At 41.5% G+C, this 13482-nt stretch overlaps 1 protein-coding gene across 1 annotated transcript in view; it reads left to right on the top strand.

Moving 5' to 3' along the window:
• The window catches only part of LOC146809304 (eosinophil peroxidase-like), a 188026-nt gene that overhangs the window by 108312 nt on the left and 66232 nt on the right, over window positions 1-13482 (top strand). Inside the window, exon 7 of the mRNA XM_085616114.1 lies at window positions 7138-7344. Within this exon, the coding sequence (XP_085472240.1) occupies window positions 7138-7344 (207 nt within the window). The remainder of the gene's footprint in view (window positions 1-7137; window positions 7345-13482) is intronic.

Below are 13482 nucleotides of genomic sequence, written 5' to 3'. Positions count from 1 at the left end.
TCCCCAAAGTACCCAGGCATTTCTTTACATTGTAGTACTTTGGAGGTTATCCGTCTTAATTACGAACCTGCTATTGACCACCTCACGGCGTAGGTGGAAAAATGGATTAAACTTCCCCTTTCTCTGGCTGGTCGAATCAACATAATGTAAACGGTGGTCCTACCATGTTTTTTGTACTTCTTTTTAAATATTCCCATCGCTTTAACCTCAAAATCTTTTGACACACCCCTGTCTTTACTCATTTGCCTTGTCTGGGCAGGCACGCAGCCTTGCATAAGCTGGAACACCTTAATTATGCCATACGTATGTGGGGGCTTCGGGGTTCCTGATTTATATTTATATTATCTTGTAGTCCAAATCCACTTCACGTATTATTGGTATCACCCTGATGCCCGACTTCAATACCTTAAACCTGACCGTTCACAAATATACCCAAATTTTCTATCCGCTATACTACCGCAGGGCTTGCCTCGGTGCCCCACTGAGATTCCAACACTGCCGACAACATGTTGGACAACACGGTGGTACCTGCAAAAGGAGTCCTTATACTCGGCGCACATTCCTTTGGCGGACAACCCGTGGCTACCACCTACCACTGAGACTCTTACCAAACGTACATTAATTAAACATAGACTTCATAAGGTTGGCGCTTTGTTTAAAGACTCTCGGCCGTGCACGACAGCTGAACTCTTCTCCTATGGAGATGCCCCTTCTATGGACAGTTTCCTCCTTCATAGGGTTCATGGATCCCTACTTGATGCCATACCGGACTCATTGACGGAGTCGGAGGAGTTCCCTCCTCTTGCGCTCGTTATCACTTCGCCAGACAGTACTCACTTGGTCTCATGCTTATACCATCTATCTTATCTCTCCGCCCTGTAGTTAGGGCCAGGGCACAAGCGGCCTGGGAATGGGATCTAGGTATGTCAATAACTGATACTATATGGCATTTCTGTTGTGCACAAACATGCTATATCTCAACCAATCACCGCCATAAATTCCTACATTTTAAATATTTACATAGAATGTATGTGACCCCAACATTACTTGCGAAGATGGATTCCAGCTTCTTGCATGCATGTTTTAGGTGTGCTTCCCATGCTGCTGATTTCCCACACCTTGCATGGAATTGTGCACCTGTGCGAGTGTACTGAGAGGATGTCTTTTGGCATATACACCTTATGGTGGAGTCAACTGTAAGACCCACGCCTTTGATGATACTGTTGGGATATGTTCAGCCTCTTAAAAAATGTATCAGAAGGTTCACTGCGATTGCCTTGCTCATCGCAAGCGACAAGTATTACTACATTGGGGCGGATCACGTGTGTCGACCGTGAGGGCTTGGTTGCGAGATATGATCCATTGTGACACTATGAGTGACATGTATGCCACACTATTACCACCCACCTCACACCCTCGAGACATTTGGCAACCGCTAAAGGCCTACTTAAATATGCACCCACTCGATGGTGACTGAGGATAAAAATAAAAACGAATTTTGTTGCGTGCACTGCATCGCATTTGGGGATGCAGTGCACGCAAAGAAATTTATTTTATTAATGTATATGTTAACTTACCTGTAAACCTCCGTAATCTATAGTTTACTACCTCCCACCCTACCCTTCCCCCTCCCCACCGCCCTACAGCTACTCCTACTACCAACAGCGGCTGATGACAACCCCAAAGCTCCTCAGAACCACCGGTGCATGATACATCTTCGATGTAGGACTTCCCACCATAAGTCCCTTGTCGAACTGCATCCTTGATGAGAATACAGGACTCCACATCACACGCCACAGCCCTGCAGTACCTGAGAACAGCTGATGCACAGCACATCCTTAACGTTGCGCAAACCAGAATTTGAGGAACTTTGGTCCAGCAGACCTAACTTGGTCCCTGTAGCCAGCCCTTGCTTCAATCCAGTCGGCCTGAACTTGTGACTTTGTCCCGGTACGACGTGACCAGATATCCACAGTTGGTGCTTTGTGATTTAAGTGCTGTTTTTACTTAAAAGTTTAAATTACATATTTTAGAGTTTTCGTATCGGATTTTTGTCATTTTGACCTCAAATAATTAATTACATTTTGCTCTATTTGTTTAAGTTGGTGCGATATTTTTCTTGTGTTGTGTTTTCACTTTGTTACTGTTGGGAGTGCTACACAAATACTTTACACCTTGCCTCTAAGTTAACCTTGACTGCTTGTGCCAAACTACCAGAGGGTTAAGCACAGGTTAATTTGGGGTTTGCTTGTATTTCATCCTGACAGAGATTGTGATTGCTGCTTGGGTAGTGTTCTGCTCCTTCCTCAAACTGTTATACAATTTCCTGCACATTCCCTGTGTGGGCCCACATACTCTTGCCACTAGATTCATTGATCAATGTAGTCTGTGGGGCCTCCGACTTAGGTTCCTTAACAATCTACAGTTTAGGGCCATTGACACTCTTTACTGTAGCCATTGTTGCAGGTGCTTTGTTGGCTCACTGATGCCCATTGTACCCTACACTGTTTGTTGCCATTGATGCTTATTACTAGGCCGCTGATATGTAAATTGCGTGGGACCTCTGAGAACTTCATTCAAGGCCCATTACTTACATTACTGTGTGAGGCAGCTGGCTCATGGTACCACACACATGTATTAAGTGATGCGATCAAAACCTATTACTAGGTCGTGTGAGAGTCCTCTGTGAGACTACGAAGGTTGTTTACTGTCAAAAGATGTCTTACTCTGGGGGAAAAGCCTCTGTCGGTTTGATTAGGGCAGAATAGGACCTGTGGGCCTTTCACAATCATAAGTACATGTCTACCAGTCCTGACTTACGTTGCTTGGCTGTGAAAGGTCAAGAGGTACTTATGAGGAACAGCTATGGATTGGGTTACGCTTCTTTACAAATCACAAACTAAACCTGCCCTGTTTAAAAATATTCTGGTCCCATTGACTGACATTTGAAGCATGGAAAAATTGAAAAAAGAAGAGCAACTGCTTTGTGAAACTAAAAGGAGAGCTGCTCTAATTTCTGTCTGCATCTTCAAATGCATGGACTTGTCCCTAGGCTATCGTAAACAAACCCCCGATCAGACTTCCAGGGGAGTCTCCACTCTGCATCGTGCGATGGAGCCTTCCTTATGAGGCTGAAAGAGCCTGGAAAATGAAGGGGTCCTTTGCAGAGGAGTTTGAGAACGCTGGTAGAACTTCTTTCCCTACCTGAATTGGATGGCTGCCAGCTTGTGATGATCCCACCAAGGTTGTAAGTGGGTAGGGTTGATGGAGCCAGGCCTCAAAAGTTGCAAGAGGCCACTAGGTAGGACTGCTTTACATCTGCAACATCGTTTGTATTTCTAAATATATAATGTATTTTAGTCAGTATCCCTCATAAGGGTTTACTTTCCCATTTTCCCATTTTAATGCTGCTTGAAATGGGCCTGTAGATTAACTATTCATTTAAGGAAAATATATATTCAAATGTTCCCCTTGCTGTTGAGACCAAACTGACAAGGAAAGCACAGAACACCACTAAAGACAACAGGGTTCTCCTTGAGGGTTCTTCTGTGTAGGCAGTGTGATTGTTCAATATCATCTGACATCAATATTGTGTTTCTCTCCACATAGTCTGTCAGTAAGATTCCTCACAGCCTCTAAATGGTAAAGTGCCACTCTAGACTTATCAGGTCATTAGGTGAAATAAACGTCAGTGTTTGTGCAGCAATGCAGGGGACCGCTCTCAATGAGCTTGCTTTCGTTGTAGTCAGATCTTCATGCTTTCAATTATCATGCTTCTAACAAGATCCGCCCCACATCTTCAATGTTCCTGCAGAAATTGTCACACTGCTGTCATGCCAACAAGCCTCTCTCTCCATCCTTCTGGTCCCAGGGGAGCTGCCCATCCTGTCAGTGTAGGGGTAATGCACATTCTGAATCTTCTCCTGCTTATCTCATCTATACTTTTTATGGGCCACTCAAATTCTACCTTCCATGTTCCAGGGGTGATATCACTCTGACTGTCCTTTCCTCTTTTTACAACCTTTGTTATCTCTAGGGTCCCGATTGGTCTTTCTGTGTATTCATTAACTGTCCTCACTACTCCAGGTATAATTCCTTCTCTGCTCATCCTCACCATTTTAAATGCTGATCTTGTAGTCAGTTCCTTCTCAAAAAACGGTCTTCCTGTTTTTCCACTTACCTCTCAGTGTGTGAATCTCCTGGTAAATATGTCTCACACATCTGGGTTTCCATCTCTTTGTTTCTCGGTTTCCTGTATATCCTCATCAATTTATTGAACTCTTTGCCCTCATTCATTTCCCCTCCTCCTCTGGAGGAGATCCATGACAACACTGCAGCTAGAATTACCCCAGAGTCCATACACCACAGCTCTGAGGAAGACACCCTGTCCAAAAGCTCACCAGCAGCTCAAAGGGTGCACAGGGCCTCAGACACAGCAGCTTTCAAGGGAAGTAATGGATTTCTGTTGGGGTGTGTGGAGTGATGTCATTACACGCTGTCCCAAGGTTGGTTGATGCTACACTGCCAGTGGTGCAGCGCCTACATCTTTTCCAGGTGCCTAGTGTCTGACGGCTATACTCAAATTAAGTTTAAAGAATCATACCAAATGTAGTTGTGATGAATGTCTGATGTCACACCCATGGAACATTTCTATAATCCTTTGTTTTGGTATCTCCTTTTGGTATCTCCTTATAAAAGAGTTAAATCCTGAATTCTGTCAGGATCTTCATGCTTGCCTTTGGAGTGGCTATGGTGGGTGATTGGCCTCTCCTATCATCTGTCTTCAGGTTATCACTCACTCGGTCTCTGGGCTAATAACTCAGCTCTTGCAGTCACTAGATGACTCACCTGAAAGTGGATGGACATGCGATCCTGAAGATAGGCCATAGATGAAACAACTAATGCCCATGTGAACACAAATGCTACTACGTGTATGTTTACTTCTGGGTGAGCTCGGTAGCTTACACAGTGGTGGCTTTTTTCAGTGCATCCAGGGGTTCAGTCTCTTATAGTTGTTGGAGGAGGTGAGTGACTCTCAAAGGCACGCTTGAAATATGGTAGGGTGAACTTTTGATGTATGTATGGCTGAGATGTTGTGAAAAGTGTTATAATTTATGAAGGTGTGCATAACTAGCAGTTTGGGAGCGGTACGTATCCTAAAGTTGAGACCGACATAGAGTGCAGCAGTCACATTTTGAACTGAGGAAAATGTATAGGAATAGTTTTATCTAAAAGCAGCAACAGATTAGAAAAACACCTCGGCTGTGTCAATGGGCAAAAAAGTATTAACCTATTTCAATTATAAGGACAAAAGAGAGAAGCAAGATGTCAGGGATCAATTTAGACCCTCTAATCGAGAGACCTAAAGAAACAACAACTAATTTGGAAACTATTGACTCTCAAACTGTACGCAAAATTACCTTTAATTAAAATGACCTGACTGAGACTTCTGACGATGAGAGGATGATTTAGCCTAACCAACATTAAGATATACTTTGAAAGATTTATTAGGTGCAATTTTAATGAAATATTTGTAACCTGGAAAGACAATAAGTAAAAAACCTACCTGGGTGACTGCTTAGAAGAATTTGATGGCTCAATTTCTACTTGATTCATTTTTTTAGATAAACTACGGATATTGAAAGAGAAAATATATCGAGCCTTTTATGGATAAAACAAGCCTTCATATGGCTTAATTATAAAAACGAAAACGTTTTGATAAGGGTAAACTTCTCACTATCTCAAATAAGACAGAACTGCTATTAGATTATGTCTTGGTGTGATGGTAATCTTAGAGTCACATGTTTATTTTAATCTAAATTGTACACTTACTTAAAGGGAGTCAGGTCTTCTTACCTTTTTCTGATTTATGTAAGAGTTGTAATCTAGATCCATCGGATAGAAGTAACTATAAACAGTTTTCATCACATATCAAAGAATGTATGCGTACACCGTCAATAGTTTTATGTCATAGCAAATGTAGGGTGTCTCTAGGTTTACTTTTTAAAGGCACAACAAGCATGTGGATCGAGTCATTCTTGATCAATGACATTGGACAAAATACAACAGCGATATTCTTGAAATATTGACTTGAAGGGTCCAATGATGTAGAGTTGCATTGACTAGTATAAAAGTAGGATACATCTTTGTCTTCGATTCCTAAAGTTCTGCGGTTATCACAACACAAAATATTGAAATTGATTATATTTTATTTATGCTGAAAATGTTAAAGTGGGGAAGAGGGTTGCAGGAATATGATCTATTTGAGTCCCCAAACATCCTTTTGGAAACTTGTGTTTTTCAATTTGATTGTAGGTGACATTACATATGTGAATGTGAAAATATATTGTAATGATGTTTCCAGCCTCCATTTCCAGAGTTCTCTTAAAATGTTATGCATTCAAGAAGCCGTTATCATAGGGGAGAAAACGATTATTCACAAATAGAAAAATACTAGTAATGCAAATGTAGATAATTGGATTAATTAATTATATGAATTAGCCACTCTTTAAAGGATGATCTCTACACTTAGGGACAGACTTGTCTTCGCTTCTGTCATTTGTGGGTATTTTCCAGTATGAAACTATTTTTTTTACCACCTTATAATGCCCTATTTGTCAACAGCGATTGACCTAGCATTGCCTATTCATAAAGAAGGATGGTGTTAGCACATTTGCTGCATTTGGAACTGGGCATGCACAAGATTTTTGAAACATCAATAACAATTTGCAGGTTAGGATAAAATTAAGGGTCAGTTACAGTGCCACAAAACTGCAGCATACTTTGTTTTCCGCAGCATCGTACATGCCACTAAAGAAAAACCTTGCACTGAGTCCTGCACTTCCAGAGTTGTAATCAATTTTGGTGGCAATGAGTAGTCTCTGCATACATTTGAATTAAACCAAAAGATTCCCTCCAGAACATTATTTGTCATTGCCATGTCTTATAGATTCAGAGCAAGTTGATATCAACAACACATCTCTAAATTAAGCAGTAAAGAGTTTGGAATCATTTGACATATATGTGGAGTTGATGCAGAATTGTGAAATTCTGTCATCCATCAGTTCATTGTATAGCAGCTACAAATGTCTTGGGCCTTATTCATCTCAATCCTCTCACCACTTTTTATTTCTATAGGTTCGGGATGTGTCAAACTCTGTTGTTCAATATCTGGATGAGAAAGGGATATTGGACAATGAAAGATCTCAAATGTTCATGCAATGGGGCCAGTGGACTGACCATGATCTCGATTTTTCTCCTGAGAGCCCTGTGGCAAGCCCCAACAAAACTAGAGCTGAGTGTGCCGCGACCTGTGCTAAAGAAGCAAACTGCTTTCCAATCATGGTGAGTTGGTGCTGAGAGGAACATATTTTTAAGGAGGTTTTGGATGAACAGATTGTGGTGATTGTCAATGTCCAATGTGGCTTCCGAGTGAGGGAAATACCAACATTCCTGTAAGATTTCCTCCCAAGATTTTAAATTTCAATATTGCTTGCACCATACATTGAAGGATGATGGGTGCCCGTCAGGCATTGCAGCACCGGCCGGACGAGGAGCATGCCCAGATGATGAAGCATGACACCTCTTGGGGCGTGTTAGTGCCCTTGCTCCTAGTGGAGCGTATTCCAATGACTTGACTTACGCGTAAATCACTGTCTGTGTGAAAAGAACTGCACACTTCTATATTTCTAAGCACAAAATTGCGGCATGACAAAATCCTTAAACGTCCCAGGTATTTTAGTTGCAAGTTTCTCACAAACTCAACCACCTTCCCCACCCACAATATTGGATTTGGCAGACTCATGGCATTCATCGCCTCTGTCAGGGACATGCAGATGTGGACCTTTTACAACTCTGGCAACATTCCACCATTGGTGTGGCACAGCGGCCGGGGTGCCTGTCTCCACACCACGGGGTTCATGGTTCGATCCCAGGTGCTGGCGGCAGCTTAGCCCAGCACTATGTGACTCTGGGTAATAGCTCGCTTAATCTTCCCGATGGCCCCCAGCACGGGACACCTCTCCGGAAGTAGCTGTGTGCTTTACAAATGCTGGTATTTCATATTCATTTTAATCAGTTTGGCACTCCCATTAAAATTTACTTCATCAACTTGGCAAGGCGCACCATACTTTATCACGCCATTCGCTACCGTAACACTCGGCAATCTGATGCAGATCCAATCTCCTTTCTGGGAATGAATACATTTTGATTTTTTGCACTCATCATTCCACATTTTACTTTCTAATTGACTCAATTTCACCACACATTTTTCCTCCATGTTGCTTGACATTGAAACTTGCCCCCTGTTTTGACAAATTAGTAAGGCAGGTCGGTTTTAAACAGTCTTGAGCAACCCTTCCCCTAAGAGTTTGAAATGGTGGAATTTCAGATATACAATGGGGAGTATTACAAAAAGACCATAACATGGCTCTGAGATCATCCACCACATCCACCCCCTCAAAGATTGCTCCTCTGACACATTCATTTACAAATCTGTTGGCCCTCTCTACTCGACCATTACTTTGTGGGTGGTAAAGACTACATCATTTGTGCTTGATTCCAGCATTTTTAAAAAATGTCACCATGTCTTCCGAAACAAATTGCACCCCATTGTCGCACATCACCTCTGATGAAAACCCTCTCTGGAAAAAATATCTGTATGAAAGGAGATTACAATTTTAGTATTAGCATCCTTCAAAAATGTGACTTCAATCCATTTGGATAAATGGTCTACTAAAACTATAGCAAAACACTGGTTATAAGGCAATCTACTGACTGGACCAAGGAAATCCAGACTTACTGTACCCCATATTTTCTTTGAGCTGCCAACTTCCACCATGTGAGGTGTTACACTCTTAAACCCTTTGTTATATCTTAAACATATTGAACATTTCTTGACCACACTCTACACATGGTTGTCCATACTTGGCCACCAAAAGGTTTTCCTCAACCTTTTTTTGTTAAGAGGCATGCCTAAATGTCCTTCATGAATTAGTTGCATCAATCTCTCGCTAACATTACATGGTGGGATTATTTTGTCCTCTTTGAACAACAGACCCTCTTCAGGGTAAGGGTAAGGTTTTTCTCTGGGCCAGCCTTTTGTCATGCATTCCATCATCTTTGTCAAAATGCTATCTTGGCTCAATTCTTCCCTCCAGAGTTCTTCACTAATACATTTATTATTATCCCAAACAATATTTGTCACCAAACAATCTTCATCCTGTATGTCCTCTGATTTAATTTCCAGATCATTATCAGGGGAAGAGACTTGACAGACAATCAGCTTTTATATTCCTGCCCCCAGGAATGTATTGTACCTCAAAATGATATTCTAAAAGCTTCCCGTTCAATCTGACCAATATGGCAGTAGCTCTCGTGGAATGAACATTAGAACCACTAATGATCGGAATTAAATGCTTGAGATCAGTTTGTAACAGAAAGTTTGTTCCCCACAATAAGCCTTGAATCTTTCCACTGCCCACAGACAAGGCAGCATTTCCCTTTCAATTACTGAATAAAGATGTTCTTGTGGCTTGAGTGGGCATGAGGCAAAAGCAAGGATACACTCATTAGTGCCTTTCCCTTGTGATAGTACAGCCCCCAAACCTACTCCACTGGTATCAACCGTGATACACAGGGGTTTCCTGGGCACATAAGGAGACAACAAAGCATTGGGTAATTCCTGCATGATTGTAAAAAAAACTCTTCTCTTGAGCCTCCTCTCAAACAAATGTTGAATTCATTTTTAGGGATCCGAGCAAAGAGTCTGATTTAGAGGCAAAATTACGAATAAACTTTCACACATGCCAAGGAAGGCTTGGAGTTGCTCTTTATTTAGTGAAGTGGAGACTTCTTCAATCGCTTTGATCAACCCAGGTCATGGTGCAATGCCCTCTCTAGATATGACATGACCCAGGTATTCAGCATATCCACTCCAAACTTACATTTGTCCCTCCTTAATCTCAAACACCTGGTACTGAGTGCACATAAAGCAGCATTTAATCTACGTGTGTGCTCAGTGTCATTTTCACCATAGACTAGAATGTCATGCTGGAAAACCAAGACTCCATTCAAATCCCTCAAAACTTATCCAATTATTGGTTGACAAACAGCCTCAGCTGATGCTTGGCCAACGGCATCCTGCAAAATTGGAATACCCCTGATGGCGTAATTCTGTGAGGTGCCTAGACACCTCTGCTAGTACCACTTGGTGATAACCGATTTAATGTCCAGTATAGAAAGGCACTTGGCTCCAGCTAAAGTGGTATTCATCTCCTCAATACGGGGCAAAGGATGTCCATCCACCCATATGGCCTGATTAAGGCTCCTCAAGTTGATGCACATCCTTAACTCATTATTTTTCCTTCGAGCTACTACAATCAGAGACAACCCTAAAAATGATTTCACAGGTTCTATGACACCATCATGGCATAATTGTGAAATTAGGTCATCCAATTTGCCTCTAATGCTTAGAAGAATGCATCTATGTTTATGTTTGACCGGTATGCAATTTCCTTTTAATTTAAAAATATGTCCGAATCCAATCAACTTGCCTAATTTGTCCTAAAAAATATCTGTCCTCGGTTTCCTTCAATAAGAACTTCAGGTCATTGCTACTACTTCTACCACCAGCTGGATTTGGTCAGTATGCCCCGGTTTTATAATAATCCTCAAACACCCTTGGTGATGCCATCCCAGGATGTCAGGACCATGGGTGTGTCACATAGACTGTTCCCTGAACTTCTCAGCCTCTAAATTGTATTACTTCATAGAGAACCCTTCCAGAGCAATTCTTTCGCCATTGTACCCAATGGGTCCAATATCTGGTATTTCTAACTTGTAAGTAAAATTCTTATTAGTATACGTATCTTTAGAAATAATGATTATCTTTGAACCTGAATCAGTTAGCAATTGCACATGCTTATCATTAATGGCAAAATTTTCAACAGGCTCTCTCAATTTAGGAAAATCATTCTCATGAACTCTTACACATAAAATCATATTATCCATACTGTGGGCCAAATTATATTCCTCATCCACAATGTTCACATTGTTTTTACGTATCTGAGAACGCAATATGACTTGTTACAATGCGAGTCATCACAACGCGTGCCATTACAACGCGGTCGATACAACAACCGCGTTTTTACCACGCAAAGCTATTGCTACGCAAGTCCTTACATCGACTTGCAGTAAATGGCGTGCTGACATTAGAACTATATAATTTACTATTCCAACTCTAACCTACATAACAGTAGGGAAGGTGTTGAAATAGTAAACTATACTATTTCTAAAGTTAGCATGCCATTCACTGCAAGTCAATGTAATGACTTGCGTAGTATTGGGATTGCGTGGTAAAAACGCGGTCGTTGTAACGACCGCTTTGTAATGGCATCGCGATGTGATGCCTGCGTTGTAGTGGCTGTTTCCACTGACAACTACACATTCTAGCAAAATGGCCAGATGTGCCACATTTGAGACACTCTTTACCCACAGCAGGACTGAATAAAGTCACATGAAGCTTTAAACTGCAACGAAAACACTCACCACGTCCACTAAATATTTTCTTCTTGTCAGGCAATTTAGTGACCGTAGATTTCATAGGTTTCACTAGAAGTACTGACTCTTCAGTGTCCTTATTCAATTCTTTGAGTCACTTTTTTGAGTCTTGCATACTATTAGCAATATCGACCACTTCCTCAAGGAAGGATTCTTGTAGGTGTGTAGACATTTCTTTATTTTCTTTTTCTACCACTTGGTCTCTGATAAGCTGGCCAGTTAATGTTCCAAATTCACACTTAGCCGCTAATACTCGCAACAAGGCTACATAAGTATCATAGATTCTGCAGCTGACTGTCTGTAGAAAAGAACTTGTGCCACCTGAGAATTACATTTGGTGGTTTACAGAAATGTTTCTCAAGTTTTGCTACCGCTAGTTAATACTCATCCATATCTCCCGTTAGTAGATCAGGTAAGTGTGCAAATATTTCCTGGCCTTCTATACACAGAGAATGCTATAACAGCCACTTTTTCCTTTCAGGTTTAAATTTAAAACCATCAACTACACCCAAAAATACATTAAACTTTCTGAACCATTTTTTCCAAGATACAGGCGGTTCGCCTGGAGATTGCAGAAAAAGTGCAGAAGGATTGATGCCATGCATTAAAAATTTTTACCACTAAATAAAAAAGAATATATATATTGTGGTAGAGAAAAGGATAACAAAACTGCAAAATATAGAAAACGTTTCTTTAATTGGAAAATAGCATAAAGTTTGCATCCTGAAATTATATTAGAGACTTGTCCAAAGTTGCCAGCAAAAACAAAAAACAAAACAACAGTTTAAAATGCCAAAATCTGTGTTGCCTGACTTTGAAACATTGCTTGGTCAGACAAACAATATGGCCGCTGAAGAAAACAACCAACGAATGAAGCATAGAGTGATGATATCGCTGTCGGGCTTATTTAACTTGCCTGACCTTGTTTTGTCATCAAAATGGTCGCTGAGTATTCGCGGTAATGCGCACATGTCCATGTGGTGGTTACTCAAACCAACAAAGTGCGAGTTGCTGCTGAAATATGGGTAGAGCTTCCTGCTCTCTGCGGTAGACCGCTGAATGGGCCCACACGCCAGCAAATTGTTCCAGAGAGGAGTGGCGTGGCAGCAAACAGCTCCGGCGCAGCATACACTCACCTCGGCAAACTGGGTTTGATCGTGACCAGTGTTACAAGGGTGAATGAAGACCATGGCAGTAGCAAAAATCTTTATTGAAGTTACAAGTCCCCTCTCTCCTCCATCTCCGATCTACAAACGTCCTGGAATATGGCTAAAGCTCCACACTCCAGCCTGGCTTTAGACGCGGAGACAAACTAGCACAAGGGTAATAGGACACAACAGAGACCTCCACTGTCTCACCATCCAGAAAAGATGCCAGTTCAAGATCCGGCCTACATCAACCATCTACTAAACCTCCACCAACCCTCTAGACAACTGCACTTCTCTTCAATCGCCCTAGCACACACCCCCCACATCTGTTGCAGCCACAGCAGTGGCCACTTGTTCTTCTACATTGCTGACAAGACCTGGAATGACCTCCCACTCCAGCTCTGTACAGCTCCCTTGCTGGCAGACTTCAGAAAGAGACTTAAGACCTGTCTCTTCGACAGAGACATAGCTCCCATATACACCTAAGGGTGACAGGGTTGCATTTTACAAATGCTGTTTGATTGATTGATTGATTACTTTTGTTATATTATCTTCCTTTCAGTGTGATTTCCTTGAAACGGAGGACCCTAATGTTAATATATATTTAAATAACCCTTTTTATTATGTAGCACTTATAATATCTGCTCAGCCTTTTCTTTTTTTGGTTCACTCTCTGAGCTCTCAGGTAATGATTACCTTCAATGTTGTTCACTAGATGTCATGTTAAATTGAATATGGTAGACTGATATAATATTATCTTTTGAAACATTAACTG

This window comes from Triturus cristatus, chromosome 7 (genome assembly GCF_964204655.1).
Source record: "Triturus cristatus chromosome 7, aTriCri1.1, whole genome shotgun sequence".
Classification (NCBI taxonomy): domain Eukaryota; kingdom Metazoa; phylum Chordata; class Amphibia; order Caudata; family Salamandridae; genus Triturus; species Triturus cristatus.
The sequence above is the reverse complement of the archived record's forward strand: the minus strand, read 5'-3'. Positions and strand labels throughout refer to the sequence as shown.